This window comes from Triturus cristatus, chromosome 11 (assembly GCF_964204655.1).
Source record: "Triturus cristatus chromosome 11, aTriCri1.1, whole genome shotgun sequence".
Lineage (NCBI taxonomy): Eukaryota > Metazoa > Chordata > Amphibia > Caudata > Salamandridae > Triturus > Triturus cristatus.
Window position 1 is genome coordinate 212,441,578 of NC_140594.1, and position 22,270 is coordinate 212,463,847.

Below are 22,270 nucleotides of genomic sequence, written 5' to 3' on the forward strand. Positions count from 1 at the left end.
ACCACGTCCTCAATTATTTGTGCCCCATGTTAATGGAATAAAAAAATACAGAAACATGATTATGATCATCATAAGCAATGCAAACCAAACTACCGAAGTAAAGGTAGGCTAAATAAATGTATGGGAATTAATGATCTATAACCAAAACCTCAAACCTCAACTGAGAATCCATGGTGGCCGGAATGCTACAAAAAGAAGCTCAAGTGTGATATTCATCATAGCATGCGGTTTTCTGAAGGCCTACCTTTGCCACCTGCAGTCTGCATAATCCACTACGGGTCCTTTCTGGGTCCCCACAATTGCAGAGCTGCCAGAAGGGCTGACGATCAGAACATCCTACTCTCAATAGCGCCCAGGGCGCTGCAATTTGCTGAACAGTAGAATTCTTCCCCCTGCAAAATACATGAACTCTGATAAGCTCTGATCTTTCACCAATGTCTGGGCACAAACGTGGCAGTATCTGGAGAGGCCATGAATGTAGATAGGTCCTACATGGGTCAAGCATCTAGGCAGGAGAAACAAGCCCACAGAAGATCTGTGTAGGCCTCCATAAATGCAAAGGCTGTACTCTTGTTTAATACAGGACCTAACGGCAGATACCTAGAATGATATCAGAAAGGGGACTAAATATAATCATGAAATAATTATATGAGTAAGAGGACTATATATAATCACGAAAGAAAAAAACTGCATACCACTAAACCTTGCAGGCCAATAATAAATACACCAAAAAACATTTGCAAACTCATGATTTTGTAACATCTTACACTCCAAAGACCAATGCTCCCTGCAGATCCAAGATCCCTGTTCACTTGTTTTCCCCATAGCACGTGCCTCCCGCATGAATACCCTTCTCTTCTTCCACTTCAGAATGTAGCCCTCCTGCAGCTCCTGGGCTCCCTTAAGCTTCCGGGTCAGTCTTGTAATTGCCACTGCAGTGGTGCTCAGCATCTCCTAGTCTCTTTACAGTGTCTTGGCTGTAAGTGCCCTTAGAGGTGGTGCTGCTCTTGGATCAATTCTCTGTGTATACTGTACCCTACAGACGCTGACCTCCTTTCAGTTCTCATGCTATAATGACACCCCCTGCAGCACCTGCCATGTTGAATGCCTTTAGCTCCAAGTGCCCCCAAGTCCCTGGGCTTGGGGATCCCTTTAGCTCCTGATGTCCCTGCATTTTCTGGATCCACTATTTCCTGTGCCTCACTTCGGCTTTTGGTGTCCACAGCTTTTAGATTCCTTGTATTTCCTGGCTGTGGGCCTTTGCATGCCTGAGGCTTCTGAGCCCACTATACCCTGTCATGGAATTCCTAACCGTTTTTCAGCTTCTTAGCTCTTTAGAACACATGGCCTCCTGACAGCTCCTGTCTCCCACAGTTCTTGGTCCCTTTGTAACACTTGTCTTTCCTGTCACTCCAGCCCTCATACAGCTCCAGACTATGCTCGCTGCCTCTGGATCTTCCTGCAGCCTCTGGCCTCCCCGCTGCTCAAAATCTCCAGGTATCTCCAGACTCCAACACAGCTTCTCGGATCTGAGCAGCTCCTGGGACTGGAGCTACTTACAACTCCAGTCTAACCTACAACATCAGGGTGCATTTCCCACATGTTGTGCCGCTGAAGATCCACCTTATTGCAGTTCCTGGCACTCACTACTACTCTTGATATGATTGTAGATTCATGACAACAGGATCTATTTCACACCTTGTGTTCTTGAAGTTCCAGGGTTTCTACTCACCTCTACTATTCCTGTTCTTTCTTTAGACCTTCTTCCCTTCGCAGGTAGGGTTGCCGCCTTGTTGTGTTTTTTTCTCGACATGCCCTGTGCTTGTAAAGAAAGTAAGAAAGGTGACAAACCTATCTGCAGGTAGTAGACCCCTTTGATCACTATCTGCCTCTGTGACTCTTGGCTTCCCTTTATCTTCTGACCTTCCTACAGTTACAGGTAACCCTGAAGGTCTTTTCTCCGCTTTGGAGCTTGTGGTTCTCCCTGCAATTCCAAATACCCCTGCAGCCTGGGCCTTCAGACCTCTTTGTAGTTCCTGGGCTGAGGACTTTCTGCAGTTGCTGTCCTCAATGCATCTTTAGCTACCATTATTACCTGTGCTGCCTCTTCTGAATGTAGCCTTCCAGCAGCTTGTCACCTTACTGCAGTCAGCCCTGCATCACCTCTGGCTTGTACCTGCCACTTCATATCCTAACTTCCCCGCAGGTTTGGACCTCTTTTCAGCTTCTGGGCTCATGGTTCCCTTTAGCTCCAGACCACTGTGTCACTCATGGGCCCATTGTGCACATATGCACCTATACTGACCCTGCAGTTGCTGCCTGCGTCTCTCTGATGCTCTGACCTCCTAGCTGCCAGGTTGAGGGACCTCTGCAGCTCCTCATCCACCTCACACATCAGTTTTTCAGAGGTCTCCTGTCAGTCTATAGGAAGTGGAAATAACTACTGTTGCGCTTCCTTATTATACATTCATGGCTACAAGCACCAGAAAGAAAAGTTAAAACCAGAGGTGGATGATCTATTGATTCATGACAAAGAGTACCTTGGGACTGCCGGTCTTATCCTGACATTTATAGGTCTTGGTCCAACAGAAATTCCAAATCCAGTGATGCTATGTCCCTTCCAGTCATTGCTATGTGATTAGCAGCGTGTACTACAGCTGTATATCTGTCAGTGAACCTGAGACCCACCCCCTGCGGCACCAATTTTACGTATCCAAGTGGCATTGGCGCTCAATGTTATACTATTAATTCAGGGTCGAGCAGTGTGGCGTTATGGGGAGTTTGGAAGATTTGCGTTAAATCGAGCTGACTCCTACGTACACAAATAGACCCAGGCAGGCCAGACAGAGCACATGCCACTGTGCCTGTTGGAAATCTTCCTTGGGTTTGAGCAGAGGTGACTCATCCCATGCCCAGGGACTAGCTGCTAGCCTGACTGGCTCTCAGGAACGCCAGGGCTGCTCCTTTGGCTCAGCAAGTCTTTGAGGTGCTAAATAGCTGCAGAAATGTGTGCTCTACCATTTACGCCATTCTGCTGCCAGTCGCTTGTTGAATAGTGGGAAGCATAAAGTGCTTTCTAAAAGGGAGCTTTCATCTAATTGCCAGGCTAGAACACAGTATACTGCAGCCTGTCCTTGCGCTGGGCATAATGAGTTTAATCATGGAGTTTCGAGAAAGCTAAATGTTGACACTTCTCTCCTGCAAATCAGACCTTAATTATTTTTCAGACCTAGCAGCCATAGCCACAAGAAAGATCTGTCATGTTGTCAGCGCCCAGACTCACGAAAGTCCGCATTGAAGTATTTCTCACACCTTCCTCCACGAAAGCTTAAAAAAAGATGAAGAACAAAAAATTCAAGTCTTCTGACCATGGCTCTCTCTTCTTTAAAGTCTCGCTGCCTCACAAAAAGCCTTAATTTGTTTGATTGCTACTTTTTATCTTTTGGTGCCTGCTTGAGCTCCTACCTCCACTCCCTGTGCCATTTTGGGAACCATATTACTCAGATTAACTAGTTTGCTTTGTATTTTGTTCTCTGACTTAAAAAAATTAAAGATCAAAGCAGAGCTTAGCCCAAAATGGTAGAGGATGGTTGATTCCCTGGCTCTGCTTCGACCTTAATCCAGAGTAGGATCCCGAGCCCAAAAGAAAACACCTACCCTCAACGGGAAGAACCAAGCAAAGATTTGGTGAGGTATACCCGGGATCGCTACGACTCTGCAGGAGTCAGAATTTGCAACAGTAATGTATTAAGAGAAGATGCCCAAGCGCTGCTCGTTCTGAACACCGAAGGACAAAAAGAGAGCAGAGGAGCAGGATAACAACTAGGAGAAGCAGGTGTATCCTAGGTTTATATCCCAGACCTAAGACTACCAAGGTGACTTCTTGGTTCGCAGATTTAACTTTGTGGCTAGCAAAACAACTGCTGACAAGAAACTGGAAATCCCTGCGGGTCCCATCAGTTGCTCGGTTGTGGGAGGAGGTTGCACTTTGGAGACTGGCGGAGAGTGCTGCAATTTGTCACAAGGAATATAGAGGACTATGTAAGTGGCCAATATCTCTGGAATGGGATGCTCTAGTGGAAGCATTTAAAAAGTGCAGGACAGTGAAGAGGACAATGTACACTAGAGCCAAACAACATCCTAATACCTACATGATGGGTCCGCACTAGAAATTTCGCCCCCCCCCATAGTGTACTCTACCATACTCTACCTTCTCGTCCATCCATGCTTGTTCCTACCCATGTTCTGGGTGGGTGTAACTACCTACCTTGATGCCATACATGTCTCATACACTTTAAGGGGCACATTTACAAGCCCCTTGCGACACTTTTTCACCGCTGTTGTGTCATTTTTAGGTCTCGCCTGAGCTAGCGCATGCGCTGCTCTGCGAGACATTTAGTATCCGGGTTTCTAAGTGCTACCAGACCTTGTTGACCTAACGCTTTCGTTCACGCGAGCGTGCACGCGCACAGCCACCATCTGCCTCCCTTCCAGCGCGATCACTGCTGCGCATGCACCACTCGCACCGATCGCAATCACTTTCGCTTTCAAGGCCGTGCGGGCAGTTACTTTTACGGCCGCGCAGCCAATGCTTGTTTAAAATGCACTTTGACTCCTTTGAGCCCACAGGCATCGCTGCACTGAGCCTTGAATTTGGCAAACTTTATAAAGCAACAAAGCTTGCAACCTTTTTAGTCACAGAAATAAATGTGGAGTAAGTAGAGGCCGCGCGTGTGTGCCTCCCACACAAGGGTGCTAAAGACATCGCTCTGCCGTCAGACTTTGACTTGCGCCTCTTCTCTTTGAACTTGCCACTTCTGTCTGGAGCCGGATTTCGGAAACTGCCCACATTGCCAAACAACACCTCTGTACTGTTGCTCTATTGCAGGTAGCGCCAAACAACACCCTTGTGTTGCACATAGCTCCAAACAACACCTCTGTGCTGTTGCTCCAATGCACGTAGCGCCAAACAACACCCTTGTGCTGCCTAGCTCTACTGGTTCCTTCCAGGGATCAGAGCTGCTTTCTGACAGCGAAAATCGGTGTCCGTAATTTCGTCTATATAGAAAAAACGAACCGTAATAGTTCTACCTTGAAATATAACTGTCTATCCGAAACACAATGCCACATGCAATATTTTCTTTTGCAATGACTAACGTGGTGCTAAATTATTATCAGAAACCATATTGTTTATTTAATCCGGCCGTTTAATCATTCACCTCTTTAACGTGGATGCTTTCTCCTTATTTCCTCTTTGTTTCTTTACATTGGTCTCTGAGACCAAATGTGGGACAGGCGGGGAGCCATCAGTGCTTTGAAGAGGCGCCTGAGGGTGTTGTGGCCCCTTTAACCTAGAGGTGACCTCTCAGATTGTTAACATAACTTTTGCAGCTTGCTTCCCTTCATGCACAGTGCGTCTGTAGGATCGACCCCTGCCCTGCACATGACAGTCACAACCAGACATGCCAGTCTTCTGCATTTCTTGGCTCTAAGGCATGGACTCACCTTCCTAGTACTGTGGGTTCCATCGAATCCGAAGCATCTTTTAAACAAGCATTTGCAATGCAATAGGTCTCGCATTTACAAGAGTTTAAGCTATTGACATTGTAAATGACAATGCCTTTTATTTATGTTTTGGCTTTTAAAACATACATAAAAGGCATTGTCATTTACAATGCTAATAGCTTAAACTCTCGGAAATGCGAGACCTATTGCATTGCAAATGCTTGTTTGTGATGCAGCTGCGGCGTAAACAATGCGCCACGTTGCGGTTCATTTACAATGTGATGCATCTAGGGAGATGAATTACCTTTCAAAGCCCTGCGCCACATTATACCTGCGTCAGGTATAATGTATGCAGGGTGGGCATTCCGACACAGGAAAGCCTTGAAGAAGTGATGCAGTCAAATCTACAAGATTTCCCAGTGGCATTTCTAGGATGCCACTGCGTCAAAACCCTATGCCTGCTTGGAGCCGGTGTAAGGAGTGATGCAGTGTATTGGGAATAGGCCTCCCCATGCATTGCTGGAGTTGCGTTGTGCTTGCGACACGACTCCAGCAATGCGTGAATTTTGCTCCAAGAGATGCATCAGAATTTCTGACGCATCGGTCAATCCTTGCACCATTGTGTGTCGTATTGTAAATACGGCTCATACACGGAGGCACAAGGGTTCGCATGGACGCGCAGGGAAACTGACACATCTGTACAGATGCGTCAGTTTCTTGCAAATCTTCCCCTCAGAGTTTTGCGTTGACCGCAACCCCACTACATCACATTAATGTTAGGAGGATGGCAGACAGTTGTTTGGAGGAGAGAAGAGGGATTGGAGTTACATTTGCAAGACACGTATGCCTTGATGGAAAAAAGATACTCCTCAATCATATTACGTGTATTAAAATGCTCAAAGTGATAGGTCATCTATCTCAACCTCATGTATATGGATATGGATTGTATGTATAAAAAACTGCAATAAAGATTGTGTGAGAAAAAAGAAGGACAACTAGGAGAAGTAGGAAGAGGCTTCAGATGAGGCTGAGGCAGGGAGACAAGAAGTCCAGCTGGCTGAAAGAGGTGAGACCCAGGGGGCGAGAGATTTGATAGATGCCAACAGTGCACTGTGATCAGGGCATAGTAGATAGAGGGTCTTGGAGAGAGACACCGCCCAATGAAGGTGAACCCTTCAGCGCTTCAAATGAAAATTAAAATGAGGGTCCATTTGAATGCTAGAGTCAGTGAATTGAACAGAGTGGGCAAAATCAAGGCGAAGTAGACGATGATAGACCCATACACGTACCTCTGCGATCCAAAAGCACCAATGCTGCAAGCAATGGAGAGGCTGGGGTAAGAAAACCACCGGTACACAGACATGTAAAGTAACTTCAATAGAGGGACCATAGCTGACAGTGACAGGACATTCATAGAAAAGAGTTCATTGAGGACTCTGGGTAAACGCCATTCGCAGAATTAAGGAGCAGTACCCCATATACTTAGAACCCCCTGATTAAAGAAATTCAGCTTTAAGAGTAATTAACCAGTGTAATTAACGAAATGGAAGGAGATGAGTCTAAAAAGACAATGAAACTCGATCTGAATAGGCTGAATACATGAATAGCGAAGTGAACTAAAGGGACAAAGCAAAAGGCATAAGAGATAAAGGGAATAAGGGGAAAAGAAGAATGCAAACGACATATGGGGAGGGGTTTTCTGGTGTCCTCAGCCTAGCAAGGAAAACGACAGATAAAGCAACTGGGACCAAAAGTCACCACAAGATGGAAGCTGGGAGAAATAAGAGAGCGTGGAATATAAAAGACCTGCTGCAACAAGCCCAAGCTTCCAAAAAGTTAGAAACCGTCAGAAGGAGAAATAAAAGAAGTAACTGGGACAGTCAATAGCACTGTTTTGTAAGGAGAGCGATACACAACAAATCTCCAGCTGGTTTGTTAGACTTTGGCACAAATTAGCAATGGAGAAAAAATGATCACCATCAACCAAATAGTTAAAAAGTTCTCCAAACAATAGACCCCTCTAATAAGACCCTTCAACATAAGGAATACATACAGTTGCTTCAGACCACTCAGACTTGAAGTACTAGACCTGTTTGAATGTCACAAAGATCAGTGAAGAAAAAGGGTATTCTAGTGGGGATAAGGGGTGAGAACAATACTGGAAAAGGTCAAAGGAGTGTATGCAGGCGCATTACAAGCAAGCCAGTCTTTAAGAAAAAGCAGAAAGGCCATAGATATTGATAAAGTACATGAACACCGAGGTTCTGAGTGCGTGGGGTAATGATTTTGTGTCTGCAACAAAGCAAGTAATGTCTGAATCCGGGATAAGAGTATACGTACAGCATTCCAGAATTCACACAATTGTATGCAATGTATGTCATTATACGAACAATGAATACTAAGAGTTTCATATAATAACTTTAAGGTCATTAGAATTGCTAATTTGTGATTTCTCTTCCATAACAAGAACTGAAGCACAAACATGTGCCACAGACAATGGAAGTGACCAACCATAATTATGGTGACTGCGCATTGTATCAATGTCATTACTTTTTTTTTTTTTTTAAATCATTAAGATGGCGAGCACCTTTGCATGGTTGTAACTGTAAACACAGGAAAGTATTTCCGTGCCTAGAAGTTGAATAATTAACGATGCGCATGATTGTTGCTTAGAGGAAATACTTGAGAACTTTGTTTTATCTAAGGGATCCCATGTTTCTTGCAGGATGCTCCGGCAGGTGGACACATCCTGAGTTATCTGATAGAGAAGTCCCGAGTTGTCCATCAGAACCAGGGAGAGCGGAATTTCCACATCTTCTACCAGCTGCTGGAGGGAGCCGACGACAAGCTGATGAGCTGGCTGGGACTGGAGCGCAATTCCCAGAAGTACAGCTATCTTATACAGGTTGGAATCATTCATTTAATTATACCTGGTGGTGCTGGGAGTTAGGACACACTTTGTGCTGCAGCAGGGAGTATAAGAAAATGATGCCCAAGGCATCTTGAATCATCCTGCAGCTTTTAGGTATTTAGATTGGACTAACGCTGCTTGTATCTTTTATTCAACAAAATACCCATACGGCTCACTTTTAATAGAACTGAACAGCACAAGCGTTTCTCGCGTGGCCAGCGAACCTTACATGTTTAAACCTACATTTTGACTCCTTTTTATAGTAAGCATTGCAAAAACTTCGATTTGACTTTTAGGGCCCGATTGCGATGTCGGACAGACCGGAGTCCGTCCGACATCACTCTGGAAATGGAACTTAACGACCTCCTGTCATCAGTTCCAGTCCAGAAATTTGGATGGTTCGGTCGCATCCTATACTTTGTTATGGGAGCATGCATTCCAAACGGAATGCATGCTCCTATAACAAAAAGCAGAGGTACCGTTCATGCCTGCGCCCCGTGGTAGGCACCTAAAGGTATAGTATAGGGGTAAAAATTACTATTCTTACTCCAGGGGGTGCAACAGTAGGGTAAGTGTTGGATAGTATAGGGGTAAAAATTACTATTCTTACTCCAGGGGGTGCAACAGTAGGGTAAGTGTTGGATAGTATAGGGGTAAAAATTACTATTCTTACTCCAGGGGGTGCAACAGTAGGGCAAGTGTTGGATAGTATAGGGGTAAAAATTACTATTCTTACTCCAGGGGGGTGCAACAGTAGGGTAAGTGTTGGATAGTATAGGGGTAAAAATTACTATTCTAACTCCAGGGGGTGCAACAGTAGGGCAAGTGTTGGATAGTATAGGGGTAAAAATTACTATTCTTACTCCAGGGGGTGCAACAGTAGGGTAAGTGTTGGATAGTATAGGGGTAAAAATTACTATTCTTACTCCAGGGGGTGCAACAGTAGGGTAAGTGTTGGATAGTATAGGGGTAAAAATTACTATTCTTACTCCAGGGGGGTGCAACAGTAGGGCAAGTGTTGGATAGTATAGGGGTAAAAATTACTATTCTTACTCCAGGGGGTGCAACAGTAGGGTAAGTGTTGGATAGTGTAGGGGTTTTAATATAATATTATGCGTTGTAATGGTATGCGTTGTAAAGGTAGTATGCGATGTAATGGAATGCGTTGTAAAGGTAGTTTTTAAAAATGCGTTGTAGTGTCCTGCGATGTAATGGCATGCGTTGTAGTGGATGTTGCGTTGTAAAAAATGCGTTGTAAGTGTAGTGCTTTGTAAAAGTTGCGTTATAAAGGTTGTTCCCCTCTCCGGATGGTGGACGGGCTCTCCGAGCCCATCGGAAGCCATTCGGAAATCCAAGTCAGATTCCATTTCGACTGAGCCCATCGAAATGGTTTGGTCGGAAGGGAATCCGAACAGAAGAATACGATGCAGGCAGGAGGGCTCTGACCAACGGTCGGAGCCCTTCCTGTCCACATCGTAATCGGGCCCTTATAGTCAATGTGTGGATACCATTATTTCAATACTTTTACAACTGCACTACCTCCTCTCTTACATTCATTCAAATGCAATATTGTCACATAAGTGTCACTCTAATGAACCTCGAAAATCTTGAGGCCTGATTTGCAGACCCTCTGAGGTATAGACGGTATATAAAATCTGTCACCCATGGGGATTTATTGAGTACGATACATTGCACCTATTCCACGTTTCTTTCCTTCAATGGGGATTAACATGCAGGTTTTGGTTACTGCGCCAAAACCAGCATGCTCCGGTAATTACTGGGCCTTTGTCAACGTTAAATTCCTGGAGGTTGACCTGCCTAAATTTGACGAGGTGCAAACTTTATCAAAGCTGGTAATGCTGGGTTCAATAAACATCACAAAACTCTTAAATCTGACCCCTGCACAAAAGGTTTGTTCAAGGGTCACTTAAATTAAGGCCCTTCATTTCACATTCATAACGTTTGACTATGACATTTTAATAATACTAATAATACTAATACTACTAGTAGTGTGATATCAGCCATCAATCCAGTTCAAATTAGTACAGGCAAGTCAATACTACCAAGTGTGGTTGAATGGTTGAACTATTGTGTAGTCCAGATTTTCAGTTTCATGTACGCAGTTAGTCACTGTTAGGTTTGAATTCTTAACCATAATACAGGTCTTCTGCTGTCAGAGGTATGGGCAATTGTTTCCAGATCCACAATGTCACCACACACTGGAATAAGTGGTAGGCAAGTGCGCTTGAGAAGCTGCCACCTTCTCATGAGGAAACAAGCCAAAGATGTAAAGAAGCCTCCTTGATGGGTGAAGGCTTAAAAGGTTTGAAAAAAACCAAGAATGTGGAATCCAAAAGAATTAGTCAGGAGCGAGTAGTCAAGTTCAGCAAGTGGTGGGAGCAAGGAAACAAGTAAATGCAGGGCTGGCTTTAGGGCAGTGCGACCGGTGCAGCCGTACTGGGTGCTGACCTGTGGAGGGGGTGCTGACCTCAGGGGGTGGCACTGTGTTTAGCAATAACTTATGATTTGATAGATGAGGTCACTTTTGCCCGGTGACAGTGAGTGAATCCAAGGAGGCGGTCATGGGTTGTGGGGGTGCCAAAAATTATTGTCACACCTGGCGCCATCAGCGCTAAGCCAGATCTGAGTAAAGGTACACACTTTTATTGCGAAGTACTCTCCAACCAGACTGAAGCCATTATATAGTAAAAGAACAGGAAAAGGAAAGGACAACAAACACCACATGATAGGAAACACAAAGGGTTGGGAAAACTAGAAAGAAATCAAGAAAGAAACAGCCATGATAGAAAAGGAAAAGAAACAGGAATGAAAACTTGAACAGAACAATTGCAGACCAGCTTTAAAAGGCTACAGCAAATCCTCAGGTAGGTGATTGCCATTTTCGAGTTGGAGGACCACGGGGTAGCACCTAGGTGCACAGGATCACAGGAGAAGGCATCGCAAGGTGAATGAAACTCACAGCCTGTAACTACAGACTTTATGCAATGTTTTCCAATACCCAGTAACTACAAGACCATGCAAGATATTGTAGTTCTCACTGGGGCCCAGGTGACTGAGACGCTGTAACCGCAACAGTCACTTAAGTAAAATTAGAACATTGGAATGTTGGGAGCTCCATTGAAAACAATGGAGTAGCTCCGGGCTTATAATGGCTGGTATAAGCCCGGAGCACCAACATTCCAATGTGACTTTGTTCACAGCTCCGGCTGTGAACAAAGACTTCAGGGAGCCTGAGGGGATTTCAATCCCCTCGCGCTCCCTGAAGGCTTTGTTTTGTTAGAACATTCTGCCCTCTAGTGGCAGAATGTTCTAATAGCCTTATAGCCCTTCGTAGCAGGGCTATACCGGCTTTTAAAGTCCCTCTGCTTTGTTAAAGTCCCTCGCCTTCGGCTCGGGCCTTTAACGCTGCAGCGGGCCTTTAACAGCCGGTATAGCCTGCTACGGCGGGCTATAAGGCTATATTAGAACATTGGAATGTTGGGAGCTCCATTGAAAACAATGGAGTAGCTCCGGGCTTATAATGGCTGGTATAAGCCCGGAGCACCAACATTCCAATGTGTCTTTGTTCACAGCTCTGGCTGTGAACAAAGACTTTAGGGAGCCTGAGGGGATTTGAATCCCCTCGCGCTCCCTGAAGGCTTTGTTTTGTTAGAACATTCTGCCCTCTAGTGGCAGAATGTAGGAATAGCCTTATAGCCCTTCGTAGCAGGGCTATACCGGCTTTTAAAGTCCCTCTGCTTTGTTAAAGTCCCTCGCCTTCGGCTCGGGCCTTTAACGCTGCAGCGTGCCTTTTACAGCCGTTATAGCCTGCTACGGCGGGCTATAAGGCTATAATATAGCCATGGTTAGAAACATTGTTTGCAGTCCATATGGATAGGGTGAGGATATATGGGGAGTGGAGTCTAAGCTACCACAAGCATACAACAAAATGCAAGGGGCTATTCACAAAGGCAACTTATACTTTTGAGTAATTTACTCGTGTAATTTACTCTTCCTTTTTTAAGTAACCTTACTATTTTTGGCTATTCACAAAATCCAAGTGTAAAGTTACTCAAAAGTGTAAGACTAAATTAAATGTGTAAATTACTCAAAAGTGTAAGGTACCTATGTGAATATCCCATGTAAACTCTGGAGATCTCTTCCAAGCATTCCACTTAAAGAGCACCAAATCATTTCATCTAGATTAGCTTGGCCAGAAGCTCCATTCTCTGCTGTTAAAAATGTTGGAGGTGAGAGCTCATAAACACCAAAAAACAAGTGTTTATATTACTGCTATTTTCAAGTTCATAGTACAGATTCAAAGATGAAGTTCAAGCCCACTTTAAATTTCAAAATATCAAAGAAATGAGTAAAAATGTGAGCATGCACAGTGTTGGTTTTATTCCAAAGTTGAAGCAAGGGGACTGGATGTGTGCGATACACTTGGGAGACAGCACTTTCGCATTGTAATTATACTGAAAAACAAGTTGCCTTCTTATGGAGTACCCATTCAATACCAACAGCACAGTCTTTCTATTTAACATCACATCTTGCCCACAGGCATTTTTCAAATGTGTGTCAGAGAGTGCAGTGCGCCTGAGATGACAGAAGATAGTTACACAACCATATTTAGATGAGCCATTGATCTATGCCAACTCCCATACAAAACTACTCCAAGACTTTTTGATGACAACCAACATTTTACAAGATTTGTGACTCCAGATAAACTTTCACAATTGAGATCTATTCTGGTATGCATATTTTGATATATGTGTACAATTCTGGAAACAATGGCACTAAATCACAAAAGGCATTGTGGAGTACGTAAGATAGTACTCCAGATGTACCATTCACACATTACAGACTGCAAAGCGAAAGAGTCTGAGGGAAAAATTGATGACTCTTCCAAAAAACTATTCATTGATTGTATTAGAAGCCGAAGCTGACCATGCCTTAAAGTCAGCCTTAAAGAGTATAGAGATCAGTCTAGCAAAGTATGCTGCAAAATTGATGACAGCTGCCAAAGACCACCTTGCCGACAAAGCCTGGATTGAGGAACAATCAGTCTTGATACATATTTTAATTCCATTTCACACTGAAGAGGGATCTTAGTGAACTGATTAGGATTTTGCTGATGCACCTAGAGCTCTATAAAACTTAAAGTAAACTGCTAATTCAAAGGCTCTGAAATCCCAACAGTTGGCCCACAGCAAAGGAAAGTCAGAGTCTGACAAAAACGCCTTTCATGCTTTGGATGGAGACACATTTTTTCTGTGGACATCTATCCATATCCATATGTACAGACAGCGAACCCCCAAGAAAGACGATTAGTTTCAATGGCAAGGTGCAACATGCGCCAGTGGCTAAGAACTCGGCAAGATGAAATGTGACATCATCAGAAACATGTATCTATCAACTAGATCACTCAACATTTCTACAACGTTTGATACTGCAATGTCCATCATTTGAAGCGATTGCAAAAAAGAATATTACCTCCAAGCTGACCAGAGAGGGAGTAAAAGACACAAAAACTGCAATGCTGTTCCTTCTGTGTAGCCAATTCCCATCTGTGAGTGGCATGGTGAGGCCATTTCTGAATGTAATTTGAAACCATGTTCAAGATTCCACACCAGCAAGTGATGTAATTTAGACATTGACACATACTCCAATGTGAAATACAGAGAACTATAAAATGTGGGCAATGTGGTACCGTCATGAAATTCCAGGTCAGAATCTAGATTGACTGACCCAGATTATACTTAATTGGGGAACAGAAAAATAAAAGCTTGTGAACAACAAGAGATTTTTTTAGTCAAAATAATTCTGTTCCATGAATTATATAATCGCATATGAGTGGGGTCTTCCCCGACTTTTAATATGATGTTGTTCATCTGATGTTTATTACTTCTAGTTTGAGAAACTGTTCCTAACATACATTTGTATTGCCACTAATATGTGAACATTTTCTTTTTTGTATTGTTTTGTTTTTAATAAGATTTGAATGCTCTATTTTGATATTATTTTTAAGGCAACCATTAAATAAAATATCAAACCTATAAAAATATTATAATGCCATTTGATTGTAAGCTCCCTGCTTCCTTGCTAAAATCGTTTTATATTTCTACATAAGTAAGACTGTCATGTTACCCTCTTTGTTCTCAAGCCCATCCTGTCAAGCTGAGCGGTCTCGTCATATATCAAATGTGAATAGAACTCTTGGGTATTAATTCCAAAGAAAAATGAATCTCTTCAAATTTTCATTTGGCTTTAACTTTTTAAAGGAATTTTCTATCTTCATAATTTAACTTTAAAAGGATCTCACATGAAAATTAAAAGTTAATTTAGAGAAGCAGCTGATTAGTTATTATTCAAGAATCGTATAATGAAGCCCGTTGTAACTTAGCTCTTGCATTCATTTTTGCACTCAGTGGAATAAACCGAACTTCCATATTTCTATTAAACTTTCTTTAAAACATTTTTGAAATAGTGTACATGCTTCATTCACTCTGTTTAGGGTTTAATATATCCTGTAAATGAATTTGCGGACGTCAGGCATAATTTTTGTTTTTTCCTACCTTTTTTGTTACCTGTTCTCTCACTTATATGTTGATTTTTAATTATAAATGCATCTCCTGTGCTCCGAAAGAGTCATGGAAAGATAATGCTCCCATCTGCTCCTTTTAACATTCCTTACAGTCATTACCATTAAGACTGTGTTCCTTATTGCCATTAATTTAGCACCCAGTGTGAATGAGCTTCAGGCTCTTTGTGTCGATCCATCTTACACTTCCTTTTTTCCAGACAAACTGGCTCTGCAAACATGGGCATCGTTCCAGCCAAAGGTGGGACACCATTCCACGTTGGTCAAACCATCACTCTGCTGGAGTCCTATGACATGCCTGACCCCTTTGAGGAGGAGGAAAGACTTAATTGCTTAGACCCCAAGAGAGCACTGAGCTTTTTGTGGTGTTCTCTGAAGCGACAAATGGCAGAGCCGTGCTGAAGCAAACAAGCTCCCACTGGATCATGCTCTGCATGAAGATTTGCTATGCACTCGCAAAAAAGTAGCCTCCCGAAGAACTGTGTGCTCATCCTGCCAGGACCAAAGCTGCTACCACTGTGTTGGCATGCAGAGTCCCTGTGCTAGATATTTTCCAGGGTGCTAGGTGGGCGTCCTTCACATGTTCACACAACATTACTGCCTGGAAAGTCAGGTTAATCAGGAGGGGCATTTTGCCTGATCGGTCTTGTAAGACCTCTGAATGGGTATTACTTTAGTATTTATTCAAACGGTGAGGAATCTGTGGCTAGAGGTCTCTATCAGAAGAACAAGTTACTTACCTTCGGGAACGCTCTTTCTGGTAGATACTCTAACCGTGGATTTCTCACTAGTCCTTCCAGTTCTGTGATTGGACTCTATCAATTTATAAAATCCCAAGTCTAGGAATCTAAACACTGTCTACCAATTCGCTTTTGGGGCTCTGTGTCTTGTGGCACAGACATTCTCAAAAAGCAACTGATGTCAGTGTGTGGGAGTGTTGCCTATATAGGCCCCACATATCATTTCTGGAGCGGAATGGTGTAAGTGTGGAGCCACAAGGTGCCACTTTCTGGCATGCAGAGGTACTGCGGAGAATGTTCCAGATTCAGTCTAACACCTGGGGAATGTTCATAAGGTGAGGAATCTGCGGCTAGATAGAGTCTCTACTAGAAAGAGCATTACAGAAAGGTAACTTGTTCTTTTTGTCCATTTTGGGGTTAGGCAGCTGAAAAAATACTGATAAGCATTGATTTCAAAAAGTTTGGAAAACACTGAGAAAGCACCACTGAAATCCCTGAAAAATAACCACTGAAAATAACCTACACATTAACTTTGTTCAGCTCAAGACGATCTACAGAGGGATGGTTTCTTTCCTCCGAAGAGTTCTACAATCTTCAGTGCTGCTGGACACAGACAGCACAAAATCAATGTTTTTTAGAAGCAAACAGGGAGGTGGGCAAAACATCAAAGAATTTACATGAAAACAGAATACCTGCCAGCAGATCAATGGTAAAATATGACAAGTGAAAGCAAATATAGACAAGTTGGGAAGACCAGGTGTTATACTTGACCCTGTTTGGTGTCTAAAGAATCATAATTTAAAACCATTTTAATGGTAAAGTCAGATTTTAAGGGACAATTCCTAAAATGCTACTTTTAGGAAGTTGAAAAATACAGTATCATGTTATAGCACATGAATTGTTTTGAGACAGGGGTGGCACGATATGGGGTATGTTATCAGGAGGTATAATTTTGTCCTACATCTCGTTACATTAGGTTTATGTTGAATGGTCAGCTGAGCTGTTTCTTTTATTTGTTCTAGAAACCCCTGACGAAGAGCCTTTTGGGCTTGAAATGCATTGGGTACGACTAAAGTGTTCACTTCATAATAAGATTGACCTTTACGCACTGTTGTAAAAAAGCCTCGATGGGCATGCAGCTGGTGTGAGAAGAGTTCAATAAAGAATTCAGGTGCAATTACACTGTCTCCGTAGTGATGAAGTAAGGCAGAAATTTATGGAATAAGGAACTGTATGAATACATTGGTATCGAGTATGTACTATGGAGTACTTGGATGAATTGGATACATTAGAGGGATTATTTCCCACATCGCAGTGCGACAGTTAGGAGCACGAGAGAAGTGCCCTTTGGAATACTTTTAGGAAGTTGCCATTTTCTTGCCCCAACCATTTGGTGCCTGAAGCCTGTATCCTGGGTCACATAACTAAGTGTAGCTGGTAGTTGGTCTTTGTGTACTACTCCCAGATAGTGAGACAAAGGGGGAGTTGGTGTTGGCAGATGAGCCATCTCTGACTTGATAGGGGCGCACAGCTGTCACCTACCACACTTGTACAGCATGAAGACTCTGCCTCAGTACACTCACAGAGGATTTCACACTAGTCTATTGTGACCCCAGACAAATCTGGGCCAGGGCAGGAAGGCAGAGAATTCCAAGCACCTCTGGGCTGGACACCTCTAAAAGCTTCCCCTACTTCAAAGCTAGCATCTAATATAAATATTGGACACCAGACTCAACTAATCAGTACACTCCTGGACCCTTGTATACTAGAGAAGAAGGACACCTTGCTGCCCTGCTGCTTGAGACCTGGCCTGCTTGCTGAGAAGGAAGACCTGGACCTGCACCCTTCATCCCATGCTGAAGTGACTCCAAGAGTCAGCTGACTGACCTCCTATTCTGAGCGACAGGGGCATAACAAGCTCCAGAGACCTCCCTGCATCTGCCTAGCTGACCTGCTGCCTGGACCTGCCTGATTCCTTCTGGCCTCTGCCAGGACCTGAGCTGCCCCTCAGGTCCTGGACCCTTAGTGTGGCATCAGTTGAACTCCTCCTCAAAGAAAAGGAGAAATACTGAAGTTTTGGGCTCTTTGGAACAGCAAGCGGGCTGATTCGTATTAAGATTTTAACAATCACACTGACCGCCAATGCAGGACTCTGGTGAATTCGACTCTTTACGCTACAGCGGCCTCCAGCTACCACCAGCAATCTGAGATCTGCACTTTGCACTAAAACATCACCAGCCTGCTGTGACTACCAATGCAAATCTCTAGCAAGGACCGTCTGCGATGCTCAACAGGATCCTCAGGCTACCGTGATGACTATTCACTACATCTGGCTTGCTCTTCGTGTTACAGCAACCCAAAAATCCAGTAGGCTCTCCTTGCCCCTCATGGCCTTCTCCATTGTGAACTGGACTCTTCGTGCTAGACTTTCAAATGGTAACTGTTTCAGCTGGACTAACCTGGTCTCTGTATCCAGGCCGCGCTCCATCGCGGTTGGCCTGAACTTGTGGCTTTCACCCAGTCTTGCACAACCAGATAGCTACAAGTGTTAGTTTGTGCTTTTAGGCCATATACTTACCGGGAATCCTTAAGTTTGCGTAGCTCCGGTTATACTGTTTGGATTTTTGTCATTTTGATGTCAAATAATGTATTACATTTCACTCTATTTTTCTAAATTGTTGTGGCATTTTTCTAGTATTGTGTTTTCACTTTGTTAATGTTTGAAGTGCTGCTAAAATACATATGCATTGCCTCTAATTTAAGCGTGACTTCTTATGTGTCAAGTTACAACTGGGTTAAACACTGGTTAATTTGAGGTTGCTTCTGTTTCACCCTGACAAGAATTGTGATTGCTGCTTGAGTAGGTTTTCACCCCCTCAACCAATAACTCAATAAACAACACCAGGTCTATCAATCAGAGATTTATAGAGCACGGCAAATCACCTGTGAAGGTCTCAAAGCACTGGGGTAGCTATCTGCTTTGTTGTCATTTGAACAGTCAGGTCTTGAGTCCTTTACTGAATTCCCGGAGCACTGGGGCAGGCTTTTGGTGCCTGGGAAGGTGGTTCCAAGCTTTGTTCGCCAGGTGTGAGAACAAGCGTCCTCTGCTGTTGGTTCTGCAGATCTGAGGATCTTCCGGATCTGAGGAAGAGGGAGGCAGAACATAGGTGTCTGGTCGGTTGGTGGAAGGTCATGCATTTCTTGATGTATGCTGGTCTTTCGCTGTTCAGGGTTTTGTATGCATGGTTCAACATCTTGAACTGGCATCTCCTCTTGATCGAGAGCCAGTGTAGCTTCTTGTGGTGTGGTGTGTTGTCAGTCCATCTGGGAAGGTCGAGGATGAGTCTTGCCGCTAAGTTTTTCATTGTCTGCAGTCTCTTCAGGAGTGCAGTCTAGACCACTATGAAACCAAAGCCAACAGAAAATGCCAATACTTTGTCAGCAAACATTGGCAACCTTTGATGAGTGATGCCTTTTCGATGACATGGTGTGGAATCTTTCCCTACACTTTTCTACTGTTTCCCCTCATTGCAAGGGCAATTGCCAAAAGGAAACAGGAACCAAGCGGCGTGATATTTATTGCCCTGGCATCGCTGAAATTATTGCTACTGAAATCACTTCCATCTGCCAGAAGCCCTGCAGATTCCTTTGTGAGGAATATGGTCCCTGGGCACAGTGGTGTAACGAAACTTGAGGGGGCCCCCTGTAAAGTGCATGGAGGGGCCGCCTTCAGGATTTACTCCAGAGCTCTCACGCCAGGGTACTGAGCTAAGGGGGCCCCCTGTACCTCGGGAGTCACCCTGCACTGCCTTTATTACACCACTGCCTGAAAACGATAAGTTCCCCCATGTGTATAGCTTATGACTGCCAGCAAATGCATGCCCAAGCTACAGCTCCATCTACAACAAAGAACTATACAAATGGAAAATATACTGCTGTTGATGTGTAATGCACTAGTTTAGCCCATTACATTTCTACTGCATTAGATAGTGCCATATCTGCTTTTGCATGGGACATTGGGACTCAAAGACGAATGAGTACACCTTGCTGAAATTTCGACAATCCACTGTTCCGACAATAAAGTCTTTCTGTTTTCCAATAAAATTATTAAGGAATTTCTAATAGGCCTCTTCAGAAACCTCCCTACAGTTTATCCACCACAAATCAAATTGGAAATGAATGCAGTTCTTTCACAGCTAAAGAATTGTCCCTTTGAGCCTTTTCATAATGTTAACATTAAGTACATTTTCAAAATTCAGACACTATCAAAAAATTATTTCCCATTTTCCACAATGACAAGGTTATCCTTCAAATTAATCACAAAAATGGCTCCCAAGGTGCTCACAGATTTTTACATGAAAGAGGAGTTTTTTCCCGCACCCATTCGCTTCTGCGGAAAGAGCCCTTCACTCTTTAGATATAAAAAGGTGCTTTTAGTTTTATATTGACAAATTAAAATATCCAGACTGACAAAGCAGTCATTTGTTTCTATCAGTAATCCAGAAAAGTGTCCTCCACTGTTCAAACAAGGAGTGGCCAGACAGATAGCTGCAGCCATTACTTTCTGTCTCACTGAAGCTAATCAGCCACTAAGGAGTGACATTTTAGCACACTCCACATTTGTCATAGGAGCAACAGCAGCACTGTTTACAGATGCCTCTGACCAATATCTGCAGGGTGGCCACCTCCAAGAACAACCATACATTCATACATTCACGAGGCGCTACTCTTCGAACACGGAGGTTGCATGAGACTCAGCGGTGGAAAAAGCAGTTCTTTGAAATCTTTTCTGTTATGGTGAGCCCGCGGTCCCTCTTCTACTGCCTTGTGTTCTTACTCTGTTTCTGCTTACTATTCTGAAGCAAGTGTAAGAATTCCTGAAAGATTCAATGCTGGAGTTACCTGTGACTTCAGTTCCCCAGAGTTACTATCTTTCATAGATTCACACATGACTCCTCCCAACCCCTTTTCTCCGTGGCGGCTGGTAACGGCCTCTGAAAGAAAATAATTAAAAAAAGACTTGCTTGCTCGTCGCCGGTCGCCAGCCACCACCTCCCCTCCGTCTTACGCAGGAAACAGGAAGCACCCGGGCTCCCAAACTCCCCTAGCCAATCACAACGCTGCTGTCACCAGCATGAAAGCAGCGTTGTGATTGGTCTAAACACTATGGTTCGGCGCTCAGACAGGGAGTGGGAGGCTGGGCATGTGCTAAGTGCGCATGACGGTTTGACCGGCCCAAGACGGCCAGACAAACCGTCATGCGCACTTAAGTTGCAGCAACCACTCCTCCTCCCTCTGGCGTCACGGGAGCCCAACTCCGCCCCGTCCTACCCTAACTTGGCTGCAAGCTCAATACTAAAAATAAAAAGTTAACAACGTTCTTCCGCCTTAGTGGAGGAGCTGCCTCTGCCTTTTCTGATGTTCAATGGATTGAATCTATATTTACTTTCCCAAAAACTATCATGCACCAGGGCCTCTAGTGGGAGTTGAGTACTAAGCACCTTCACCTCATTGGAATGATTTTTTGTTTTCTGAGTGGCTCAGCTACTATTCCTATGGCAGATTAATTTATTTGCTACGAAATACAATTTAAGGACACTAGAGTTTTCTACCTCGACGACAGGGATCACTGAAAGATGGAGAAATTAAGCTAAAGGTAAGTAACTAGTTTATTACAAATGAAACCATAGTATTTGCTATAAGTGAAACTGCTTGAAATATGATTATAGGACTCACATGCAAAACAGTACAACCATGAACTTGATTACACATTAATGAATGTAGAATTTCAATGTTAACTTCCTACTAGAACTGATATGAATGACGAAACCTTTTGGATGGATTGTTTTTTCTTTTCTTTATTAGGGTCGATGTGCCAAAGTGAGTTCCATTGATGACAAGAATGACTGGAAGACTGTTCGCAAAGCCTTCTCAGTTATAGATTTTAGCGAAGCAGACGTTGAGGTATAACATGAATGTAATTATAACTTTGCTGCAAATGTAAATGTGTAAATTGGCTCTGATGCCACAATGTTGTGTTGTATTGCTCATTAACTAGTTCCCTTTTCTGAAGCCGCAGCTGCAATGGGTGGCGTTAAGGGTTCTATTTGCACTTATATATTTGGTTATTTGGTGTTGAAGGATTTTACTCATCATCAGCAAGATCTTTTTCCCTGAAAATTAATCAATCTGTATCCCAAAATGAAAGGTTCACTCCGGAATCGCCATTCGAGGGACCACCTGCGGGCAGTAGCCCACTCAGATTGCTTCCATTTTAGTTTATCAAATTACTCCTTACAGAACTTAGATTTCTGTTGCCATTTATAGAATGGTCGAAAGATTAGTCCCTGGATCCTCATTGCTGTTCTTTTGCCACCTTCACAAAATCATGAGAGCAATAGCATTTTAACGTTTAACCTGATTCTGCTAACAAACATTTTTCTAGCTAAATTCACAACTTCCGAAGTGTGATCTTAATGACGATAGATGGGTCAGTAGTTATATATTGAAAGC

The 22,270-nt window shown here is 43.5% G+C and overlaps 1 protein-coding gene across 1 annotated transcript in view; it reads left to right on the forward strand.

The window, feature by feature from the left end:
* The window catches only part of MYO1H (myosin IH), a 606,720-nt gene that overhangs the window by 90,633 nt on the left and 493,817 nt on the right, over nt 1-22,270 (forward strand). Inside the window, exons 7-8 of the mRNA XM_085633501.1 lie at nt 8,231-8,410; nt 21,623-21,721. Coding sequence (XP_085489627.1) covers nt 8,231-8,410; nt 21,623-21,721 — 279 coding nt within the window. The remainder of the gene's footprint in view (nt 1-8,230; nt 8,411-21,622; nt 21,722-22,270) is intronic.